The sequence below is a fragment of the Panthera pardus genome, unplaced genomic scaffold, assembly GCF_024362965.1.
Source record: "Panthera pardus isolate Hobbes unplaced genomic scaffold, ASM2436296v1 HiC_scaffold_6, whole genome shotgun sequence".
Lineage (NCBI taxonomy): Eukaryota > Metazoa > Chordata > Mammalia > Carnivora > Felidae > Panthera > Panthera pardus.
The window spans coordinates 95,238,394-95,263,837 of record NW_026526991.1 but is presented as its reverse complement, the minus strand read 5'-3'; the positions used below and the strand labels follow the sequence as shown (position 1 = coordinate 95,263,837).

At 42.7% G+C, this 25,444-nt stretch overlaps 1 protein-coding gene across 3 annotated transcripts; it reads right to left on the bottom strand.

The window, feature by feature from the left end:
• Nucleotides 1-5,315: 5,315 nt before the first annotated feature.
• Nucleotides 5,316-23,657, bottom strand: MANSC1 (MANSC domain containing 1). 3 transcript variants are annotated; one of them, XM_019451992.2, is made up of 5 exons: nt 23,518-23,650; nt 17,904-18,225; nt 14,087-14,227; nt 6,063-6,791; nt 5,316-6,029 (listed from the first exon to the last, which is right to left on the bottom strand). In XM_019451992.2, the coding sequence occupies exons 2-5, from the start codon at nt 18,124-18,126 to the stop codon at nt 5,782-5,784; spliced, it is 1,341 nt and encodes a 446-aa protein (XP_019307537.1). In that variant the 5' UTR covers nt 18,127-18,225; nt 23,518-23,650; the 3' UTR covers nt 5,316-5,781. The 3 variants fall into 3 exon arrangements, with proteins under 3 accessions (XP_019307537.1, XP_019307535.1, XP_053751273.1); XM_019451990.2 differs by having other exon boundaries at nt 5,316-6,791; XM_053895298.1 differs by lacking the exon at nt 14,087-14,227 and having other exon boundaries at nt 5,316-6,791; nt 23,518-23,657.
• Nucleotides 23,658-25,444: the final 1,787 nt, after the last annotated feature.

Sequence of the window (25,444 nt, the reverse complement as noted above, 5' to 3'; positions counted from 1 at the left end):
GGGCAAGTCCTTCAATTCTCTGAACTGTATTTTTCTTATTCTTTAATGCACTGTAATTAGGACTTGGTGAGGAAAAAAAAAAAAATAGGCATGAGCCATAGCCACAAGTGGCAAATAATCAATGACACTAACAGATAAAAAGAAGTGAAGATGAAGCGCTAACCTTCTGGGGACTTTTCAATACTGCTGTGAAGACAAGTCATCCATATAAAAAGTTGAATACCGAGGCGCCTGGGTGGCTCAGTTGGTTAAGCGTCCAACTCTTGGTTTCCGCTCAGGTCATGATCTCATGGTTCATGGGTTCAAGCCCCACGTCAGGCTCTGTGCTGACAGCATGGAGCCTGCCTGGGATTCTGTCTCCCTCTCTCTCTGCCCCTCCCCTTGCTCTCTCTCTCTCTCTCTGTCTCTCTCAAAAATAAATAAATAAACATTTTAAAAAAAAAGTTTAAAAAAATAAAAAAAAATAAAAAGTTGAATACCAGAAGTTGCGTAGATAATTTTTTTTGGCTCTTGATAAACACAGTATTTTATTTATTAAAAAAAATTTTGTTTTAACGTTTATTTATTATTGAGAGACAGAGAGAGATAGAGCATGAGCAGGGGAGGGGCAGAGAGGGAGGGAGACACAGAATTTGAAGCAGGCTCCAGGCTCTGAGCTGTCAGCACAGAGCCCAGTGTGGGGCTGGAACCCATGAACCACAAGATCATGACCTGCGCCGAAGTCAGATGCTTAACCGACCGAGCCACCAGGGCATCCCTAAAATAAAATCTTAAAAAAAAAAATTGGAACCCTCCCCTCCCCTAACATCCGGGTGAGTGTTAGACTAGTTGCGTTATTTCTACGGGGACATACCAGTGCCGACAGTAGTGCAGGGAGGTGGAGAGAATATGGAATCAGAAGGCTCTTGGTTTCAGCTTTGACTCTTGCTAATCACCGTCGTAATCTGGGGACAGATAACTTAGATTCTGAGCCTGATTTTGGCCGTCAAAGCACTCTAAAAGTTACCTTTCAACTTACCCAAAAATATAAGAGCACAAACAAAAACAAATTCTGTCAGCTCACCCTCTCTACGGGCTAAGTAAACTGTACTACCTCAATTCTAAAGAGAGACATAAACAAAATCGCAATGCTGATCCTCAGCACATGGTCTTAGTTAAAATAAAAGTATACACTTTAGTACTGTGTACCTGGATTGTATCCCATTCTCCTAAAAAGTGTTTGGAAGTGGGGTCTTGACTAGGTTTTCTCCTCATGACATAGAAGCTGTTGCATGTACAGCTGATCACCTTACTGTCCATTGCTGAAAAGAATGAACTGTAACGAACAGGCTTTAAAATTCACGCGTGATCATTTATCGTGGGTCTACCGTGTGCCAGGCACACTATTAAGGGCGGGGGAATCAGAATAACATTGCTGTCTAACGAATCAGTCTAGCAGTGGAATGTATAAACCGATATGTTAGAAGATACCATGCAAGTGTCTCACTAATGGTATAAATCCACAGCCATGCCAGAAATCTGGGAGGAATAATACTCACCTGGGAGACTCTGGGAAGACTGTGGCGGAGGTGATGTTTGAGCTGAATCTTGAGAGGTGAGTGGAAATTTGCCAGGTGAAGAAAGAGAAGGGTATTTACGAGCAGAGGGAATAGCATAGCTCATGAAAGTGCCTGGCACGTTTGAGAAATGGTGAAGAGAGAGATTTTGTGAGGGGGAAGGTAGACGGACAGATAGCTTGGGGCTAGCACACGGGGAGGCTTCTTAGGCCACATGAATGGCTAATCACCCCTTCAGGTAATGGGGGGTTGGGGGGCACAGGTAGTGCGGGATGTATTGTGTGTTATGCTTTGTTTTTAAAATTTTGTTTTGTATTTTAAAAAATTTTTTTTAAATGTTTATTTTTATTTTTGAGAGAGAGAGACACAGAGAGAGAGAGAGAGAGACACAGAGAGAGAGAGACACACAGAGAGAGAGAGAGATCACGCATGAGCAGGGGAAGGGCAGAAAAAGAGGGAGACACAGAATCCGAAGCAGGTTCCAGGCTCTGAGCTGTCAGCACAGAGCCCAACGCAGGGCTGGAACCCATGGACTGCAAGATCATGACCTGAGCTGAAGTTGGATCCTCAACTGACTGAACCACCCAGGCACCCCAAGGTTTTATTTTTAAGTAATCTCTACACCCAGTGTGGGACTTGAACTGAAGTCAAGAGTCACATGCTTCACCAACTGAGCCAGCCGGGCACCCCATGTGTGTCTGTGTGGTGCTTTTAAGGTAATGGGAGGTCATGTGGAGGGAGTATATAACGTGGGAGTAGGGAAAAACAGGTTAGGAGACAAATAGGAGGTGGGAGCGGGAAGGCTGGCTCTGAGAAGCGTTTCTGAAAGAGAAGAGACAGTATGTGGTAAACACTGGTTGTGGAGGCTGAGGGAGAGGCAGAAATGGAGTAGGACTTTGAAGTTGCTCGGTACAAGGGAGACTGGTGGCTGGTGGTACTGTTCATTGAGGTGCAAGAACAAGCAACAAGATGGGTTTTCTACTCCAGGGTTCTTCTGACTAGAGAGTGACCATTAACATTGGCACAGGTGGTCAGGGACCAAACAAGAAGACAGGATGTCCGCGGCTGAGAAACTGGAGCAAGCCTGCCTCAGAATGAAACCACAGATCTCAACTGCCACGCTTTGGGCTCAAGGTAAAACACCCTTTAAAAGCTCTTTCAACAGTTTTGAACAGTTCCAGTCAACACCCTTTAAAAGCTGTTATCTAGAATATGTCCCGTCTACTGCACACCTCTTTTTTGGTTACGCTGTGCATCATCTCCAGTTGAAAGACTGTGGAGTGGGAATGTCAGAGCCAGATTACCCAGGCAAGTGACCTCAGGCAAGACGCTTAAACCTCCCTCCGCTTCGGCTTCCTCATATGCAAAATAAGAAGTTCTTCACGAGGCTGTTATAAGAATGATATGAGTTCATATATATAAATGTATGCCTGGCACAAAGTCAAGTACCTGATAAGCACTTGCTATCGTTATTAATAAGTAACAGAATGCTCAACTAAACATGGTACAAATGTTAGAGACTTATTACGGAACGAGATTGGAAGTGGACAGTTCCAGAGCTGGTGCTGTTGCTTGACAACCAAGTTGTCAAGGACCAGACTCTTCCCAAATCCCATTTTGCCATGCTCAGCTTGTTAGTGATTTCTCACCTCATGGTGGCAGAAAGACTGCAGTAGCTCCAAGTATCAAGTCCTTACTCAACCAACATTCCAAGCAGGAAATAAGGGGTTGGGGTGGGGGGGAGGGGGACTTTCTTCTTTGTGTAACCCTCACTTATCAAGGAGGAGAATCTTTCCTAGAAGCCCCCAGTAGGTTTCCTTTCAGCTAGAACCGGGCCACAGGCCCATCCCTAACTTCAAGAGAGGCTGGAAAAGAATGTGACACTTCTAACCTACAACAAATGAGGCAAAAGTGGAATTGGGGTTGGCTGTTGCTTGTATTGCCTGCCACAGTCTGAGAACCAAAGAGTTTCAAGGATGCCTCACTCAGGCCAGGGGTAATTGAGAAACAAGGACATAGATGTATTTATTGAGAATGAGTCAGCCATAGGGTTCACCTTTCAGAGGCCATCAGCTTTTTTGAGAATAGCTTTTTAACCCAGGTGAGTGTCCTATTGGTAAAATATGGAGAAAGGATATTTTTGAGCAAGGGGTCCTTTCTAGTATTCTTGCTTCTTCTAGGCTGTCACTATCCCTAGGAGGGGGCTTATAATTCAGTTCACCTTTATTTAAAAGGTTGCCCAGGCCATTCACTGTTAAAATTACTTACAAGAAAGTACAGGCCGGCTTCCTTCCCTTTCACTGCCCCTTGCAGCAGTCTCTGCCACAATGACAGGTCTAATGGGCAGGGAGAGCTATGTAAGAAGAGCTACTCTTTCCTCCTTAGAAGTTGGTCTTAAATCCAGCTGTTCCCCTGCAATTCACATCCCCACGCTCACTGCCGGAGTTTGGGCCCCAAGCATCTTTCATCCGGGCTCCTGTTCGAGTTTCTCCTTCGCAAGAAAGAAGGCAATGCAGTAAGGTGGAAAGAGAGCTACGAAGGAACCAGAAGAAAACTTCTGTAAGCACCCAGAGAAAGCCTTATTCCCACTGTCCAATTCTGCTAACAAAGACGAGGAGAAAATTTTAAATTCCAAGGCACTTAGTTACTGATCTGATTCTGGCCTGCATGTGGATATTCAAGAAATACTTGTTAAATTAAATTGATTCAAGGTTTTATTTATTCAGCCTACTTAAAGCTTATGTAAACCCCTTGGAGATTTGTGTCAAGCTGTTAAATTGGAAAATATATGAAAGGTAGTTATTTTCACTAGACCAGCTTTCCTCTTAATGAGCTTTATGAGCTTAATGTAGATGGGTGTGCGTGTGTGTGTGTGTGTGTGTGTGTCCAGGAGAGAAGCAGAAGGAGGAGGTGAGGAAGAAACAGGAGAAAAGCCTGTTTCTGTCATTTCCTACATTTGTCTTCATTGCTATCCTTATAAACCAGCTACTGCCCTCTAGTGCTCACTGTATAAAGTTCACTCCCAAATTCCATTTGTATCTTTAAAAACCCTGGTGACTCCAGGAAGGGACAACCTCTTCTTTTGCAGATAAGCAAACTGAAGTCCAGAGACTCAGATGTCAAACTGACCCAGGCAGCTTCCTGGATTCTTAGTCACCTCACTGTAATTCGTCCGGCAAACTATTTTTATTAAAGGCATTGCTCAGGCATTTCAATAGCTAATCAATAAAAATTACAGCATACTTATTGTATGCTGAAACTGATATAACACTGTATGTTAACTATACTGGAATTCAAAATAAATGAATTTTTTAAATGCACACAAAAATTACAGCACAGTAATCATTTAACAATAATTGTAAGCGTTATCCATTGTTTCCAATGTTATTCCACATAAAGCCAAAATTGACTGTTGGCAAAATTTACATAAGGATTTATAAATAACACTGTTATGTTTTCAACTTGATAAAGTTTAGAATATTCCTGTATTACTTTTTTTTGTGTGTGTGTGGGGGGGGCAGAAGAGTTAACTAGAATGGACCCAAAGTAGATTTGGCTGTTTAGCAAAAGTGACTTATCACTGTCTCCATGTAGACTAATCTTCGGCTAGAATTATCCCAAAGGAACCTCTTTGCTCACTGATGGGAAGGGGGGGGGGGGTGTCACTTTAACTTAGAACACATATTTTCATCATTTAATCATTTTGCTGGTGGGAATAAACTGAAAGTTATCCAGCTGGACGTGTCACTTACAAGAACATTACTGAGTAACAAAAGATTTATTCAAATATTTAATTGGAAGGAAATACATCTGGAATAAGTTTTATTGGAATTCATATAAAAAGGAAAGTAAATCTATTAGAATTAATATCATAAACAGTTGACTTTATCTGGAACCAGAAATGCTAATGAACTGCAGCCTAGAAGTCCTAACCACTTTTCCTTGCAAACAGCCAGTCATTTTTCAATTTATATGCCAATTATACTTTATTACTTTAGGTAGAGCTTTGTTTCCAGCGAATATTTTGGAGATAGATCACTCAAATTACCTAATTCGTTTCCTTTCTCCCATTGTCTGAAAAAAGCAAGCAAAAAGAAAGTGGTAGGGGGCATCTGTCTGTCTTCAAGACACTTCAAAAATCCTGCTAAGATCAGCAAGTCAGTAGAAAGTCACTGTGTTTGGACTACCAGGAAGAACATGAATTAAGAGACATCTAGTTTCCCCCTTAGATGTCAACATAGATCCCATTGATCAAATAATCAAGTCTTGAATAGCGTCTCCTGCGGAGAGATTCTGAGAACATTCTACCCAAGAGGACAAGGCCTATGGCTAGGAACAGAACACCAAACAGCAGGGTCCCAATGAGGAGCCATTTTTCAAATGGGAGGCCATGCTGACTTTCTGGAACACTCTTCAGGGAGGAACCACCTGGACTGGCCTTCCCATTTTCCTGAGAAGCACTTTTATTCGGAGAAGAATCCACATTTGACAGAAGTAATGTGGCAGCAGAAGAATCCACATTTGACAGAAGTAATGTGGCAGCAGAAGAATCCACAGCTGACAAAGAAAGCGTAGCAGGGTTATAGGCACCCTCTGTGTTCAAAGATAGGTTGGAAATTTCTCTAACCGGCACTGTTTCTGGGGGGCCTTTCCAGTCCGTAGGTGCCTCAAAGATGGTGTTTGAGACTGTTGTCATAGTTACGCCAGCTTTGGGTGTAACTTCAGCATGTGTCAACATTGTAGACAAGAGGCTTGTGGGGGGCTGAGACGTGACCACAGCTAGGGGTGGAGCTGAGGTGGCCCCCTCGGGTTCAAAAGTCACAGAAGGTATCACTGGAGCACTGGTGGTGGGGGGAAATGCAGGCTTTGGAGCGGCAGAGGTGATATGCAGAGAGGAAACAGCCTTGGTAGTGGGGAGTGTTGTCACCTTTTCGGGCAGCAGATGAGCTATGTTTTGTTCTGAAGAAAACCGTGAACTCTGAGAATGGCCCTTTTCTTTATCAACAGGGAACCGTGTACTCGCTTGATCAATCTCGAATAGTTTCTCCAAGTGATCTGAGGACCCCAACTTCTGAGAAAAGGCACCTTTCTGTAAGCTATCAGTGGACTCTGAATAACCTGTCACAGGAGGGGGTGTGGGAGTGATGATCACCTGCGGAGACTGGCCATGGATGAGAGAACCTTCTTGGGTTAACTCTTGGCTTGGCAAATGAGTTCTAGCCAGAGCTGGAAAGTCTGAAAATGTAGAGAAAAGTTAAAGGGAGATTTAATATTTCCATGCGAAGGCAGGTTAAAAAAAGACAAACATATCAGCTTGTTCAGTAAATCCCCAAACTGTTGAAACTTGACATTTCATAGAAACTTGCGCAAAATGGAAAAATACAAATTGCTAAATCAGAATCTGATGACACTGCCTCTCTACCAGATGCTGTGGTTTATTTCTAGAGTGGTGGGACAGAGAAGAAATGTGTGGAGGAGGACCAGGCAAATGAAGGAAGAGCTGGGAGGAGCAGAGCAAGGGGGCTAAGAGGAGTCCAGGAGCCGCAGCAAGAGGTTTAGGAAGATGGAGACACTTCGGGGGCCGATGCCAGGGAAGAGGGCTGGGCCAGGGTGACAGGGCTGGAAGACGAGTGGCAGAGAGAAACTCCTGGGACTGACAAGACATCTGGGAAGGCAGCAATCACCGAGAGAGATTTCGTAGCAAGGGCACCCTCAGGCAAGAAAGGCAAGGGGGAGCGGAGGCAGAATCCTTGCAATTTGCCTGCAACAGGGTGGAGGCGGAGGGGCCGGGAGGGAAGGTCTGGTCTCCTCCCAGGGCACCGAGGCCACAGCAGCAGCAGAAGGCTGATGACACAGTGTCCAATCAAAAAACAGGTTTCAGCACCACACACAGGGGAGGGAGGCAATTTGGGAGATTTCACTGTGACTCTCAAGGATTAAAATTTCAGAGCCAATGTCTTAGAGTCTGAGGACTGTGGGACCAAATTTGAAATTAGGATGGCCACAGTGCTGATAGAAAGAGCCAAAAATCACACAATTCCGAGTGCTGGCTACGGAGGGACCAGCCTCACATCCTCCTCACGGTGACAGAAAGCTTAGAATTATGCTCTTAGTCTCACACACCATTCATCACAGCTCAAATTGGAAAGGTTTGCGGGAGCCATCAGGGGCAGGGAAGGATCATTTGAATTGCTCTGTATCACTCTGCTACTTGGCTGATCATTTTCACTTAGATCTGAACTGCAGAAAACACAAGGAAGGAAGAAAAGGAATTTCTTAGCATTTCCTTGTTCATTCTTCCCTGTTCTCTTTCCCCCTTTCTTCTTCAACTCCTCTCAGTGCCAGTGTCTGAACTAGATTCCATTCTCTTCTCTGCTAACAAACATCCAGAGGCGACCTCCGATTTGTAATATCTTCGATTACTCTGTAAGCATCACACCTGGAACAGGTCCTTTAGAACGGTCACTCCTTAATCCGTCTAGGACAGGGGTGAGCAAATTATGGCCCGAGGGCCAAATCTAGCTTGTCACTTCTCTTTATATGGCTTATGGGCTAACATATACATTTTTAAATGGCTGACAAAAATAAAAAGGAATAATATTTTGTGACACATGAAAATTATATAAAATTCAAATTTCAGTGTCTATAAATAAAGTTTTATTGGCATGTAACCATGCTCATTTGTTTATGCACTGTCTGCAGGTACTTCACACTATAAGGACAGAGGTGAATAGATACAACAGATTGCATATGGCCCATAAAACCTAAAATACTGGCCTGGAGGGGCTCCTGGGGGGCTCAGTCGGTTAAGCATCTGACTTCGGCTCAGGTCATGATCTCACGGTTCGTGGGTTTGAGCCCCATGTCGGGTTCTGTGCTGACAGCTCAGCTCAGAGCCTGGACCCTGCTTCCGATTCTGTGTCTCCCTCTCTCTCTGCCCCTCCCCCACTCATGCTCTGTCTCTCAAAAATAGATAAATGTTAAAAAAATTTTAAAAAAAAAAACCATACTGGCCTGGAAAGCCTAAAATACTTCTCATTTGGCCCTTGACAGAAAAAGTCTGCAGACACCTGCTCTAGGATATAGTACTTTACCCCAAAATAGAATTCAGATGATTGAAATTCCTCTTTCCTCCAACAATGCTGGAGAAAAGAGTTTCTGCTGCAGGTTACATCACGATGATAGATATAACATCACCATGAGATAAACAGCATCTCTATTTTTAGGTAGCATCAGATATTTTTCAAAAAGAACAGGACTCAACATATTCCATTTTAAAGTTAAAAAAAAAAAGACTAAGTAAATGCGATGTGTGTGAACTCAGAACTTAAATAAAGCCATTGACAAGAATGACCAAAACAGCTGCTTTCTTTCTCAAGAATGTCAGTCCATAAATAAAGCAAAGCAAGGGCTAGTCCCATTTCTTGATAAGATTCATCTATTGGCAAGGATCCTAGAGGCATGCAGGGATCCTGTGCACCTGCTCCCTTCACCTCACCCGCTGATGTTTGCCATTGGGGTGCGGTGCTTTTTCTCACTCTCACAGAGATGAGCCAGCGGGGACTGCAAAACAGCCCTGCGCCCTCAATCTCTCTTTTGAGTTTCATTTTCAAGTGACTTGATGAAATAAAAAACTTAGGGACTGACTATTACTTGGAAACCAGCTGAGCAAACAGACTCCCAATTTATTGTTTCTGAACTTCCCTATTCTAGTCCTCGGTAGAAATGACACACTGCAAAGCTGGGAAAAAATTAAATAATTCCAAGTTGCAATGGTTTTATAGAATGAACACAGTACACTATCATCTTTCAAGCTTTTGGTCTGTAAATATTAGCCCATCCGTTATAGGAAATGGAATTCATCTGGAAACAAACCACCCAACAGATATCTATTAATTTCACTCTAAACAGGAAGCAGATAATTTATTTCTGGGGGACTCTCAGTCCATCAACATGGGCAGATTCATAAAGAGAATTACAAACACAATTTGTAAACATCCTGTATGTATAAAGCCTGCAGCACATGATGTCTAGGGTCCGTGCCACTTTGCTCTTCAACCTGCTCTGGGCTGATGGCGCCCCCTGGTGGCTGCCACAGGAACTGTTTAATTCTAATCCGACTTTATGACCTTCACAGCCTCCCAGTAAAGATTTACACACATGCCAAAGTTCCCTTTTCTCCCATTTCCACTGGAGAGAATCTTTACCTCATATTCCCTCTTTTATACATGGATTATAAAAGCAACAACATTACAGAAGTATATGGAAATTATAAAACAAATTCAACTATGGTTTTTATCATTATGTCTCAGCAACTATTAACATTTCTGTGTGCCTTAGAGTTAAATTTTTCATGTATTTGAAAAAAAAACCCAGGTGTTTTTCACCTGGAATTATGTTTATTTATATACCTCAAACTTATTTTTTTTTTTAAGTTTATTTATTATGAGACAGAGAGCGGGAGAGAGAGAGAGGGAGAGAGAGAGAATCCCAAGCAGGCTCCACACCCTCAGCACAGAGCCCGATGAGGTGCCCGAACCCACGAACCGTGAGATCATGACCTGAGCCAAAACCAAGAGCGTGACGCTCAACCTCTCTCAAATGGATCCATCATATTTTATACCCAACCATTCTCAGGCAACGGGACATTTATGCTGCTCCTCGTTTTTTACTTTTCAAACTAATTTCACAAAAAAACATGCTTCAAACCAATAGCTTTTTCTTGTTTTGGTCTTGCGTCTTTAAGGTTTTATGGAAGTAGAATTGCTGGATTAAGTTACCTGTAATTTCTTTAATGTTGTGCTTTAGTTATGAAATAGAAGACAGATACAGGGAAGCGCGCTGATAGAAGAAGGGGCAGAATGAAGAAGAGGTAGTGAGAAGGGATAACAAGGGCGGAACGTTGCAGTCCAAATGCCACATGATGGGAGTTCCAGAAGAAGAGCAAACATTCCGGTTAGTGTCTTGAGCCCTGACCTCTTTGGACACTAAGCCTGGCATATCCATTTGCTGCTGAATTCCCATCCCTGGCTAACAGGCTCTGCAATGTTCCAGGTGATCAAAGAGGAACAGCAAGAAGTATCACCACCACACTATAGGCTCCAATATTTTTAGCCCAGATGATTTACGCACAGGCACAAAGGCAAGGAGCCATGAAGATCTGGGGCAGCCAGAAGATCTGCCCACTGATGCCCCAAAAGGGCAGGACAAGACAGTGTCCACAGAAAGTAAGGTTTTAAGTGTTTTGAAAGGCTAATTTGTTCTATGCCTAGTGTTTTTTAAAAATCAATATCTAAAAAAAAAAAAAAATGTTTATTTATTTTGAGAGAGTGTGGGTGCAAGCAGGATGATGGCCAGAAAGAGAGAGAGAGAAGCAGGTGACGTGGGGCTCAAACTCACGAACCATGAGATCATGACCAAGGTTTTGGCTCAAGGAGGTTCGTGAGCTCAAGCCCCATGTCGCCTGCTTGGGATTCTCTCTCTCCCTCTCTCTCTGCCCCTTGCCCTGCTTGCGCACACACTCTTTCTCAAAATAGATAAACTTTTAAAATTTTTTTAAAAATTGAAAACTGTGGTAAAATGTACATACTATTTACCACTTTAACTCTGTAAGTATACAGTTCAGTGGCATTGAGTATATTCACATTCTCTGCAACTGTCACCCTCATCCATCTCCAGAGCTTTCTTCATCTAGCAAAACCGAAACTTTTGTACCTTATGCCAGTTTTCTTATAGTTGGTTTATATCACTATTTAGGCAGAATTTACACAAATAATTTGTGCTTTATGCTCCTGTTTTAGGGAATGTTTGATACATCTGGTTCATTAACCAAAACTCAGACACAGGGGACAGAGTGGAGTCTGAGCCCAGGCACCCTGGGCAGTATCATTCCCCAAAGTACCTCACACATAAAATAGTCACAAGACAATCCTTGAGTGCACTCCCCCTCCCAACCCTAAAACCAGTCTCCTTAATCTTCCCCAGCTCAGTAGATGGTACCACCATCCATCTAGACTTTCAAGCCAAAAACGAGGAAACTAGGACTCAGTTCCAATACTTCTGTTTCCCTTGCCATCACAACCATCCCACACCATCGGCTCTTCCTCTGAAACAGCTGTATGTTTACTTCTCTACCTCATCTGCCACCTCCCTGGTCCACAATGTCATGGCCTTCCACTTGGATCTTGCCTCTGCCTCCTACCGAGTCTTCCCACTTCCTCTCTTGCTGCCGCATTGGTGTCCCTCCCCAGGAGAGCAGTCACAGTGAGCTTTGAGAAATCACCTTGAAAACACCATGTTACGCGCCTACTGAAAACTTCCAATGGCTTCCCATTAGACACCTAAAATAAGAACTTCCTACCTTGGCTTACAAAGCTTTATGTGATCTCTCCGCTTTTCATACTTCTTGCGTATCACTTTTTTTTTTTTTAAGTTTGTTTCTCTTGAGAGAGAGAGAGAGAGCAGGAGTGAGGGAGGTGAAGAGAGAGAGAGAGGGGGAAAGAGAAGGAGAATCCCAAGCAGGCTTCGCACTGGCAGTGCAAAGCCCTATTCAGGGCTCGATCCCATGAACCATGAGATCATGCATGACCTTAGCCGAAGCCAGTCCCTTAACCGGCTGAGACACCCAGGTGCCCCTGTATGTCACTCTTTATAAGGTTCACTATGAATCAGCCAGCTGAGACTGAGACTGAAATCATTCTGCCTCAAGATATTGAAACAGGCTATTTCCTCTGCCTGAAGGTCTTCCCAGATCTTCTCACATCTGGCTTCTTACCATTCAGATCTCAGTTGAGGGGTTACTTCTTCACAGATGGTTTCCTCTGATCACCTACTCAAGAGGGTCCACTCAGTGATCATCTATTACATTGTCTTAGCTCAATCATCAGCCTAACACTTGTGATGATATTTTTCTTGATTACTTTTTTTTTTTATTACTTATAATATTTTTCTTGATTACTTATTTAGGATGGTTATTGTCTCTCCCTCCTAAAACATAAGTTCCAGAGGTAAAAACCTTGTTTTCCATGTTTCCATTTTTGTGTTCTTGGGGCAGAAAAAGTGTTTGGCACATATAGGAGATGCTAAATAACATTTGATGTTTATTGAGTAAATGAGCAAATAGAATATTATTAATAGCCAAGGGTATAGTGAAAAAAAACTGTCTAAGACTTAAATAAAAGGACACTTGATACTGAAAACATTTCACCCTGAACATTAGCAAGCCAGGGTGCCTGGGTGGCTCAGTTGGCATAAGCATCTGACTCTTGGTTTCAGCTCAGGTCATGATTTCACGGTTTTGTAAGTTTGAGCCCCACGTCTGGTTCTGAGCTGAGGGTGCAGAGCCTGCTTGGAATTCTCTCTCTCTCCCTCTCTTTTTGCCCCTCCCCTGCTCACGCTGTCTCTGTCTCTCTCAAAACTAAATAAATAAATAAACAAACTTAAAAAATATTAACAAGCCAAAATCTCACCAAGACATATCCAAATTATTATATTATTTTTTACTTGTTTATTTTCTAAATTCTGAACAAATATGTTCAGAATGGAGACTGTATTTCCAATGCCTTGCACAGAATTTGGCACATGGTGGATGCTTGGTAAATACTTCTTGAATGAACCTCCTTCCAGGTCTAGGTAATAAAATCCAGGGTGGGGGCGCCTGGGTGGCGCAGTCGGTTAAGCGTCCGACTTCAGCCAGGTCACGATCTCACGGTCCGTGAGTTCGAGCCCCGCGTCAGGCTCTGGGCTGATGGCTCAGAGCCTGGAGCCTGTTTCCGATTCTGTGTCTCCCTCTCTCTCTGTCCCTCCCCCGTTCATGCTCTGTCTCTCTCTGTCCCAAAAATAAAAATAAAACGTTGAAAAAAAAAAAAAATCCAGGGTGTTTGATTTCACATAATGTGATTATAAAATAATTAGAACCTAAAGACAAATGTACTAGAATTTTACATACTCACATAGATCTTAACCCTTTGAAAAAATTTTTTATGTTTATTTATTTTTGAGAACGAGACAGAGCACAAGTGGGGGAGGAGCAGAGAGAGGGGGAGACACAGAATCTGAAGCAGGCTCCTGGCTCTGGGCTGTCAGCACAGAGACCGATGCAGGGCTCGAACCCGTGGACAGTGAGATCATGACCTGAGCCGAAGTTGGACCAGCTGAGCCACCCAGGCAGCCGGGTCTTAACCCTTTTAAAACAGACCGTGGACCACAGAGACCTTATTCCAGTGCCTCTTACATTTTCTAAAGAGGTGTTTCAAAATGTTTTCATGAAAGGTCTGTGTGCCTTTTATCTCAGGAAGGTAGAAACAAAAAGCTAAACAACACAAAATACCATCATTCAGAGATCTTTCATTGGAAAACAGATGTTTGGTTTAATAGACCGAATTTTAAATCATGAGAGATTTCTGGTGTGCCTCTATATTTGTGACTACTTTTGGTAGTTTTACTTAGATTCTTTTGTAGAAAATCTTTCACATGAACCATGTCCTTAAATAATCCCAATCACCAAAGAAAAAGAACAATGCTTTTATTACCTCTAATTATCCTGTAACTCATAAGTCCCTTTGCTGGTTTCAGGGGACAGGCTTCCTCACTGGGACAGAAAAATAGGTAGCAGTTGGGCTGTCTAGTTGTTTTTCGAGTGTCGAAGATCATCAGGTTACACGCTTTGTCTCCTGAAATTAAAGGTATCATAAGCATTACACTGAAATAGGATATTCTAAAGAGGATGGCAATTATTTTTTCTGCTGTCCAACACAAATACCTTTGTTCATGTTGTGCATTTGCTTGCTGACCACTAATTCGTTTCCTCTTCCTTAGTACTTACAGCAATTTGTGAAGACATTGGGTTAAAAAATCTGAATTAAGGTAATTTTGGCAAAACCCACTTTAAATAGTACACTTAATTCTTTTTTTAAAAAAAATAATGCATTTAATTCTTTAGATAAGCCTTCCATTTGCTCAAATATCCATCAAAATACACACAGAAATACTGACTTTGCGATCTTTACACAACTCCCAACTGAGTTGGAACTTAAGAAATGGATCTAACCTAATGATTTCATGTATCTCTCATATCCCAAAGGCAGACACCTATATCAGACACCTATGAAGCCATGAGTCTGGCTTTCTTGAGTAGAGTCCCTAAATTTAGCATCACACCATCATTGCCTCCTTCCACAAAGGACCTGAGTAGTGTATGGAGGACAAAGTCTATGTTTTACCTTTATCAGTACCATTCGTCTTTTGATTTTTCTTCTTCACATTTCTACTCTTCCTTATTTCTGCTTTTCCATTTTCATTCCTTTCAAACTTTTTACTCTTAACTTTCATTTCTTGCTTCTTTTTCTCTTCCACCTATGTCCAGTAGAAATCATTCTTTCTATTCATCATGGTCTAGAGCTGGCTTTGGTCTCAATCTGGTGCCATCTCACATCTTGGCCTAAGACCCTTGAGGCATCAGTATACCCCTGGTCAGGATAAGGTTTTGTTTTGTTTTGTTTTAATGCTTTTTTATTTATTTTTGAGAGAGAGAGAGTGAGCAGCCAAGGGGCAGAGAGAGAGGGAGACACAGAATCTGAAGCAGACTCTAGGCTCTGAGCTGTCAGCACAGAGCCCAATGTGAGGCTCGAACTCACAAACTGTGAGATCACGACCTGAGCCAAAGTCAGATGCTTAACCGACTCAGCCACCCACGTGCCCCAGGATGAAGGTTAAGAGGCACATAGGCTAATTATTAAAAATGCATGCTCTTTCTAAACACACACACACACACACACACACACACACGTATTAACTAACCTTGTTGTAGTAGTCATTTCACAATATATACATGTAACAAATCATCGCACTGTATATATTTTCACAATGTTACATGCCAAATATATCTCAATAAAGCCAGGGGAAAATATTCTGCATAACTGGCCATCAGCACAACTTCTTCAAATCAGGCAATGGTGAGGATCAACCTTGACTGCCGCATTTGGAAAGAAGACTCAGTTAGTTTCTGCAGGGGTTTTAGGCAGAAAACCAGGCAACAAGAAAGGTACTTTAGTTTTTCCTTTCTCAGCAATGGGATAATTCTGCAATACCATTTTTGGGGGGCATGGAGGTAAAGGGAAAGGTCCATAAGCCCCCCCAAGTTGTATGCAAAACTTTGTGTCCTTTGTACTTCTTTTTTCTTAATAATTCCTTTTTTTAAATAATTTTTTAAATTTAATTTTATTTGAGAGAGAGAGAGAGAGAGAGAGAGAGAGAGAGCAAGCAGGGGAGGGGCAGAGAGAGAGAGAGGGAGACACAGAATCCAAAGCAGGTTCCAGGCTCCGAGCTGTCAGCACAGAGCCCGATGCGGGGCTCAAACTCACGGACCATGAGATCATGACCTGAGCTGAAGTTGGTCACTCGACCAACTCAGCCACCCAGGCGCCCCTGGGCATCTTTCTAAAATCTGTGGTTATGAGCAAATTGTCAAAGCACTTAAAGACCATAGCTCAATAAATGAAGAAACAGTCTGAGATCCGTTAAAGGAGACCCACAATTATCTCTACTTACCGTAAAGCAGTAACAGTAATTCTGCTTATACAATAAAACAGCAAACCCTCATTTCTCACTAACACCCATTATGGAGCTGAAAAGAAATGCAAGGTTTCCTGTGTTGCCAGCAAACACCCACACAGCATTCAGTCCTGTTTGCAGATGATTTGCTATTTCACATAAATGTTGATATCAACATTTAAAGAAAAACTGGAAATTTAAATTAAATCTCTGTAATTTCCATAAATTACTCCTATAGAGAATATCAAAGCACACTGCTGAGTTTGAGAAAACCATTGAAAGTTTTTTTTTCCTCCTGGCATCAAATATGTGGTATCTTTTCCACACTAATACTCCAATTCTCCAGGGCACTGACTCAATGTCTTATGATTCAATTCAATTCTTACACTAACTACCTGGAGTTAGCATCAGATTCCATAGGTTTAAGGGCTCAGTCCTGTAAGACTGTCCTCACTTAGAGGCCAGTCAAAAGTATCAGCTCCCAGGTTACTCACGCTTCTGCCCGACTTGGCCATAAATCCAAGCTCCCACCACCCCTACTTCAGGTTTGATAATTTGCTAGAACTACTCACAGGACTCAGGAAAAGGCTATACTTACTATGATAGTTTATCATTGAAAACACAAATGAATAGCCAAATGAAGTGTACATAGGGCAAGGTCCAGAAGGGTCTTGAGTGCAGGAGCTTCCGTCCCGGTGTACCTGAAGTGAACAATCCTTTTGCACATGTGGATGTGTCTGCCAATGTGGAAGCTCTCTAAACCTGTGTTTAGGGATTTTTTTATGGAGATTCCATTATGTGGGCACAGCTGATTAAATCATTGGCCACTGGTGACTGAATTCAATCTCTAGCCCTTCTCCTCTACCTACAGGTGGGGGTGGAGCTGAAAATTCCAAATTTCTAATCAAGGCTGGGTCTTTCTGGTGACGAGTTCCCATCCTGGAGCTACCTAGGGAGCCACCAACAGTCGTAACTCAGGTGTGGTTGAAAGGGGCTCATAATGAATAACGAAAGAAGCTCCTAGGCTCAGGAAACGGCAAGGTTTTTAGGAGCTCTAACAGGAACCAGAAACCAAGATTATATGCATACATTTCTGACTATACCACACCCATTATACAAAGAAGAGAAACCAAAGATATAAGAGAAAACGTATGATTCGGTTGGCCAGTGAGTCAGGTAAGAAGCATTACTCCAATGTTGACTAGCTCTTCTAGGCTCCTTGATGGCAAGGCCTTTTCCATGTTATTCATTGTTTTGTCTCCAGCATTCAGCAAGGCATTCGGTGCTCAATAAATTTAGTGTGGGTGTTTTTTTGTGGTTGGTTATTTATTTACTTTTCATTTAGGGAATTAGGACAGGGTCAAAAACAACTGGAAAATGACCAGTTTCTCTTGGATAAATATTTCTCAAGTCTGGAACTTGAAACATGCAAAGGTATGGCTCAGACCTGTGAGCCTCTTTCCTCTGTGTCATGTGACTGGGTCAGTCCAAACAACTTCCCATGTCCCTTAAGGGTTTTTGTTTCCAGCATCTTAGATGCCTATTAGAACATAACACCAGTGGTTCTCAACCTTTTTTCTACCTACACACCTGGGTGATATACACACACACTCATCAGTAACTTTGACCCAGCTTAGGGGAGGGGAGGACACACTTGTGGCACATGTTCCCAGTGAATTTGTTACCCACATTTCTACCCCATTGAGAATCACTAGAATAAAGTATGTAGCCAGATCAGCCAGCTACTTATATCACAGAACACTTAAAATGAAGAGTTGCCAAGGGACTATTACTTACCTGTTATGTTTTTCGTTGAACAGCAAGAATTAATGCAGTCTTCCTGAGTTAATGTATGTACAGGTTCATTGCCTCTAATTCCCTTTGAAAGAGATGACTGGATGTCAATGACAACATCTTCTAGACTCTTCGTGTGGCAGTTCTGACTGGTGGACAGCCTCAGTGTCAGGAAGCAAATTACCACAAAAGTGTAACTCAAGCCCCATTCTTCCCTAAAGGACATTTTAAATTTCAATTCAGCCTAGTCTTCCAAGGTCAAGGATAATCCTCCCTCTGGTCTGAGTTTGCTTCAAGAAGATTGTACAGATCATGGAATTTCTCTCTAGAACAAAAATAGAAAATCATCAATGAGTTTTGTTTCTTTTAATAAATCTCACGAAGATACATTTCATTTCCTTCAAGTCAATGTCAACAGCTCATGATTTACAAAACAGAAATAAACAAGCATTTTTTATGTTTCACTTTTAATAGATCAAGACAACCTTCATTAAAAACTTGGTAAAGAACTAATTAGCACAAACATGTATACTATCCCATCAGTGCTTAAAAGCTGACAAATACCTATGAAGGAAGAGATATAAACAAGAGGCCTACCCCCAAAGTTCTAGAATCCTTCCTCTTCTTGCTTCTCCTAACCAAGAGGGGAGAGGACACAAAATCTCTAGCCACTGATGAAGCAGTGATAACAGGCTTGAGCAGAGTTTCTTTCTCAGTATTAACAACTAGCATTTTATTTTTTTTTTTTATGTTTATTTATTTTTGGGACAGAGACAGAGCATGAACGGGGGAGGGGCAGAGAGAGAGGGAGACACAGAATCGGAAGCAGGCTCCAGGCTCTGAGCCATCAGCCCAGAGCCCGATGCGGGGCTCGAACTCACGGACCGCGAGATCGTGACCTGAGCTGAAGTCGGACGCTCAACCGACTGAGCCACCCAGGCACCCCAACAACCAGCATTTTAAAATCACCTACTAGGTGGTAGGCAATGTGCTATGAAATATACATATATTATCCCATTTAATCCTGATAATAGGTCTGCAAAAAAAAAAAAAAAAAAAAGAGCTACTATTTCCCTCATTTTATAGATGAGGAAACTGGGGCTGCCTTTCTTGTGGCTGCCTCTCCTTAAGTATCAAATCAGAGACAGGTAACTCTAATAATCTAATTCTAAGAGTTAGCTGGTCAGTAGAGGGAATTCATTCATTTTGAGAATACAAATTGTTCACTGAAGCATACTGTAGAGCAGAAATACTTCCTCTTCAATCTCATTCTCCTCCTCCTCCTCCTTCTTCTGTCATGAACCCGAACTCTTTGGTAGTCTGGTGAGGCTTAGGATCTTTTCTGAGAGACAGGTTTGAAAATATAAAAATGAGGGGTGCTCAGTCAGCTGAGTGTCCAACTCTTGATTTCAGCTCAGGTCACCATCCCAGGGTAGTGGGATTGAGCCCTGTGTCCAGTTCTGTGCTGGGTGTGGAGCTTGCTTAAGCTTCTGTCTTTCTCTCTCTGCCCCTCTCTCTCTTTGCCCCTCTCCCCTGCTTTCACGCACTCTCTTCCTCTAAAAAACAAAACAAAACAAAACAAACCTATAAATTCTTTAAAAAATAAATTAATAAAATACATATATATAATGAAAAATGAAATATATTAGGATTATGAAAGAAGTCAGTTATATGAAATATAATTATCAAAGTAGTTTTTAAAGTGTGCCTAGAGGGGCGTCTGGAAGGCTCAGTGAGTTAGGCCTCCAACTTCAACTCAGGTCACGATCTCATGGTTTGTGAGTTTGAGCCCAGTGTCCAGCTCAGTGCTGACAGCTCAGAACCTGGAGCCTGCTTCAGATTCTGTGTGTGTCTCTCTCTCTGCCCCTCCCCTGCTCACGCTGTGTGTGTGTCTCTCTCAAAAACAAATAAACATTTTTTAAAAATTTGTTTAATATGCCTACAAAACGCTGATGTAAAATATCAAAAAACAAAACTAAACTAAATAAATGGAGAGATGTTCCATGTTCATCAATATTAAGATGTCCATTCTTGGGGCGCCTGGGTGGCTCAGTCAGTTAAGCATCCGACTTCGGCTCAGGTCATGATCTCACGGTCCATGAGTTCAAGCCCTGCATCGGGCTCTGTGCTGACAGCTCAGAGCCTGGAGCCCGTTTCAGATTCTGTGTCTCCCTCTCTCTCTGCCCCTCCCCTGTTCATGCTTTGTCTCTCTCTGTCTCAAAAATAAATAAACGTTAAAAAAAAAAAAAAAGATGTCCATTCTTCTCAATTTGATCTATAGATTCATTGCAAAGTTTTGATTTTAAAGTTTACATGAAATGCAGAAAGGCCCAGAATGGGCAACATGATGCTGAAGAAGAACAAAATTGGAGAACTGACACTACCTAATTTCAATACTTACTGCAAAGTTACAGTAATCAAGACAGTGTAGGGGCACCTGGGTAGCTCAGTCGGTTAAGCATCAGACTCTTGATTTCAGCTCAGGTCATGATCTCACCATTCATGAAACTGAGCTCTGCATCGGGCTGTGCAATGACAACGCAGAGCCTGCTTGGGATCTTCTCTCTCTCTCTCTCTCTCTCTCTCCCTCTCCCTCTGCCCCTACCCTGTTTGTTCTCTCTCTCTCTCTCTCTCTTCCCCTCTCTCTCCCTCTCTCTCCCTCTCCCTCTGCCCCTACCCTGTTTGTGCTCTTTCTCTCAACATAAATAAACTTAAAAAAAAAAAAAAGTGTGTGCTACTGGCAAAAGAATAGACAAACAGAACAATAGAACAGAATAATAAGCCCAGAAAAAGATCCACACAAATAGAGTCAACTGCTCTTTAACAAAAGAGCAAAGGCAATTCAATGGACAGAGGATAGTCTTCTTAAAAATGGTGACAGAATAATTGGGCATCCATATGCAAAAAGATAAATCTAGACACAAACCTTCCATCATTTACAAAAACTAACTCAAAATGGATCATAGACTTCAATGTAAAATGCAGAACTCTAAAACTCCTAGAGGGGTGCCTGGCTGGCTCATCTTGATCTTGGTATTGTGTGTGCAAGCCCCATGTTGGTGTAGAGATTACTTAAAAATAAAATATTTTTAAAAATGTTAAAATAGTTTTAATATAGTAAAAATATAACATAGGAGAAAAATCTTTGTGGACTTAGATTAAGCAATGATTTTTTAGATACGATACCAAAAGCACAATCCATGAAAGAAAAAAAAATTGATAGGTTGGATTTCATTAAAATTAAAACATCTGCTGTGCCCAAGACACTATTCAGAGAATAAAAAGATAAGCCACAGACTGGGAGAAATATTTGCAAAACACACATCTGATAAGGTAGCTAAAATATACAAAGAACTTTAAAACACAACCCAATTAAAAATGAGCAAAGTTGGGGCACCTGGGTGGCTCAACTGGTTAAGTATCTGACTCTTGGATTTGGCTCAGGTCATGGTCTCACAGTTCCTGGGATCAAGCCCCATGTGGATCTCAAAGGAGATATATAGATAACAAATAAGCATAAGAGGAGGTGCTCAACATCATAATCATTTGGGAACTGTAAATTCAAATGACAAGATACCACTATGCACCTATTAGAATGACTAAAATCCAAAAAACTGACAAAACCAAATCCTACCAAAAAAAATCTATGTATATATGTTTATAGTAACTTTCTACATCATTGTCAAAAACTGGAGACAATGAGACATCGTTCAATAGGTGAATGGATAAACAAAATGTGGTACATCCATATAATGGAATACTATTCAGTAGTACAAAGAAATGAGCTATCAAACCACAGAAGTACATAGAGGAACCACAATTGCATACTGCTAAGTGAAAGAAACCGGTCTGAAAGATATGACTTCTTGTCAACTATATGACATTCTGGAAAAGGCAAAACTACATCAACAGTCAAAATATCAGTGGTTGAAAAAAAAAAAAAATCAGTGGTTGCCAGGAGGAGGAAGGGAAGGATGCGCAGGTGGAACACAGGGGATTTTTAGAGTAGTGAAATCATTCTAAATGATACTGTAACGGTTGACACATGTCTTCACATCTGCCAAAACCCATAGAACTGTACAACGTAAAGAGTGAAATCTAACATTGGGCGCCTGGCTGGCTCAGTCCGCAGAGTGTGGAACTCTTGATCTCCAGGTTGCGAGTTCAAGCTCCACATTGGGTGTAGAGATTAGATTACTTACTAATAAAATCTTTAAAAAAAAAAAAAAAAGAGTGATCCCTAATATAAACAAATAGTCTTTAAAACAACAAAATAGTAAAAAACAACACAAATAGTTAAAAAGCAAAAAAAAAAAAAAAAGAGTATATATTACCCATATATAGTAACCATACAAGTCCAATAGCTTCCTTGCTGTTGTATCCAACTTTTGTAAACAAATAACAAGTAACATTTATGTTTCTCTCATGCCAGTCTCTATACTAAGCACTTTACAAGTGTCATGTCATTTAATCCTTACAAGAATCCTAATGAAATAGATTCCTGATCCTTATGAGATAGATCCTATTATTAACCCCGTTTTCAGTCAAAATAGAAACAATTGTGAGATATCTGTGCTTCTTTATTAACCTATCAAATATCAAGCAGTACATCTAATAACTGCCATAATTTTGAAGTAGTGTTGAATGAACAGGATACTTGAGATCTGTGTAATCAGTAATATAATACGAAAACACCTGTGATTTCTACTGATGGCAAATTACAGCTGTGTCTAACTCTACCAAGGCTTTTGATCACATGCCTCTTAGAGGAAATGTTACATTTCAGTGAGAGGCTACTAAAATAAATTTTGCCACTGAAGTTCACAGACTTTCAGAGTACTAGCCGTGGCTCTCCAGGTTAAGAATCCTGGCACAAGTGACCTTTTTTCATGTTGCCGCATCTTGCAAGTCTCTTTTCTAGCCCTAAAGAAAACCAGACAGGAGCAAAAAGAGGAAAACCAGGCCAATGTCTTACTTTGCAAGGATTCTGACAGAATCTCTCCTTAAGTTTTTGCAAAGAAACCAGAACTATGACAGGGGATGGGGCAGGAACTGTGTTTTCTCTATGCAGAATCTTCATGGCGCCTGGACTGCCAGAAGTTACTGAAGAGTTTATCGCGCTAAGGATACTCAACCTCTGTAATTCTTCTAATCGTTATTACTTAGGCCTTAAAGGTCCACAGTCAAGTTGAATTCTGTTGAAAGCGTGAAAAAGATACAGGTGGGAGGAAGTTCAGGAGGCACTGAACTTTGACGCCTGCTTACAATAGCCACTAAAACGCACTTGTGCAAAACCGTGTCAGATATTGGAAATCATTTTCTTTCCCTTCCTTTGAGGAAATGCGTGTCGCTCACTGAGCATTCTTCTGTCTTTCCTGATGACGACGCGGAGCCAGGGCCACTTAAGACAGGTGCTGCTACGCGAGCCTGGAGATCCCCTCTGGGGGCCCGCGATCCCACCAAGACCCCGGGCCAGCCCTTCCTCGCCCCAACCCGGTCCCTGGCGCTCCGGGAGAGGTGGAGGGGCCTCGCCCCAGGAGTAGGAGGGGGGCTGCACTCTCCGCGCTGGAGGCGCAGCCCGCGGCCGGTCTGGGGGGGAGGGCGGTGACGCCTTTACCTGGAAGCTCCGCGACCCGGGGGCTCCCGTGTCCCACCCGCGCGAGGGCAGCCCCGACGCGCTCCCGAGGAAGGAGCGGCAGATCCGCGCGAGGGTATCGGCGAGGGCGGCAGGGATGCTCCGCAGCTCCCGGCCGGCCCGGGGGGCGTGTGCTTCGCCAGTTCCTGCTTCCGTTGCGGCGGCAGAAAGTTGGCCGGAGGCGGAGGGGAGGGGGAGGTGGAAGGGCACATTCCTTCCCTGCAACCCGGAGCTGCTTCCCGGCCACTTGGAGCGCGGTCCTCCGGGAGCCCCTCCCCGCGGTGGCTCCAGACGCCCGGCGATCGCGCACAGCCTGGGAAGCAGCCGGCCGCTGCCACCCCACCCGCCCTGCTGCGGCCCCCGCGAGGGGCGTGGGCGCGACCCGCTGGATTGTCCGCGGGCCTGCAGCAGCGCCCGCTCCTTCCCGAGGCCGCAGGACGCGCGCCCACACCAGAGGAAAGTCAGACGGTGCAAAACGTGTGCCCTGCATTCTGCCTCTGCCTCTGTGTCCCGGACTCGGTCCCCTCCCAAAGGGGCAACCTCTGAGGGCGGTTTCTCCCTTCGGGACTTTACACTGCTTTCTATCCGGGGCCTGGCTGTGAGAATCTGCTTTCGATAATTCCAGGCATGGAGGGTCCTCAATTACAGTTAACAGTTCTGCAGTTAGCCCTCACGCGCAGGTCAAGCCTCAACAAAGGCATTCGGATTCTGCCCGGATTTACTGTTTATAAGTATAGATAATAATATAATGGTGCCTGCTATAGTTATTAAAATGTATCCCCTGGGGCGCCTGGGTGGCGCAGTCGGTTAAGCGTCCGACTTCAGCCAGGTCACGATCTCGCGGTCTGTGAGTTCGAGCCCCGCGTCAGGCTCTGGGCTGATGGCTCGGAGCCTGGAGCCTGTTTCCAATTCTGTGTGTCTCCCTCTCTCTCTGCCCCTCCCCCGTTCATGCTCTGTCTCTCTCTGTCCCAAAAATAAATTAAAAAAACGTTGAAAAAAAATTAAAAAAAAAAAATGTATCCCCTGACATTTAGCATAGTACCTGGTACCTAATAAGTACTCAATAAATATTTAACTAAAATATATTTGTCGAGTGAATGAATGGGAAAGAATAGGGCATAGGTTGTAGAAGTGTATTTCTGAATCAATGCTTGCTCGCCCACACCTCTGTGTACGTGCAAACAGATGCAATTTTACCAAACCACTGATACTTAACTCGCCAAAGGTTCAGACCTTAGACAACATCTCCACCCGGTCTGTGTGAAGAACTTTCAAACCTAAAGCACTAAGCCATTGTAACTTATTATGCTGGACATAATACAGCCAACAGCTACGTCCTGGTTTTAACCAAGAGCTATAGGAGGCTATGTTGACTGAGAATCCCTGTGAACAAAGGTTGCGTGAAACTAACTCTACGGGTTGTATCCAGAGGATGACCTCCTCTGGAATTACAATGATGTTGCAAATACTTGGCTTTAAAGAGCTATCAAAGGAAACTCCACAGTGATTTCCCATTGGAGTCATTTTCCTGTTGTAGCAAAAGACTGGTAAACAATACATTTTATCTCTGCAGATGATGTACTTGAGGGTCTTGCTAGGAAAAGGTCACATTGTTTTAAATCTCCCTTCACAGCATAGTCCTCGCTAGGCACTAAGGAGACCTTTCCTTGACTTAGAAGCTTCAGATTTTGGATTTTAAACAATGACCCTGTTATCGTTGAAGTGACATATTATTTTTTCAGTTATGACAGTGAACAGAGGACATTGATGAAAATAATGATTAAAGAAATTTTTTTTCCATTGATGTGAGTTAGGTGTTTACATTAGAAATAGTATCTCTTTTCATCTCACTGCCTGAAAAGATTCTTGATCCTCTTCTCCTGATACTTAGAAGTTCCATTTATGTGGA

Bases quoted from the DNA above. Each gene is read 5' to 3' on its own strand.
- MANSC1 (XM_019451990.2), bottom strand. From the start codon at position 18,126: ATGTCCTTTAGGGAAGAATGGGGCTTGAGTTACACTTTTGTGGTAATT. The intron at 14,228-17,903 runs GTAAGTAATAGT...CTTTAATTTCAG, and splicing joins TTCAACGAAAAACATAACAG to GAGACAAAGCGTGTAACCTG. The intron at 6,792-14,086 runs GTAATAAAAGCA...CTACATTTTCAG, and splicing joins GAGTTACAGGATAATTAGAG to ACTTTCCAGCTCTGGCTAGA.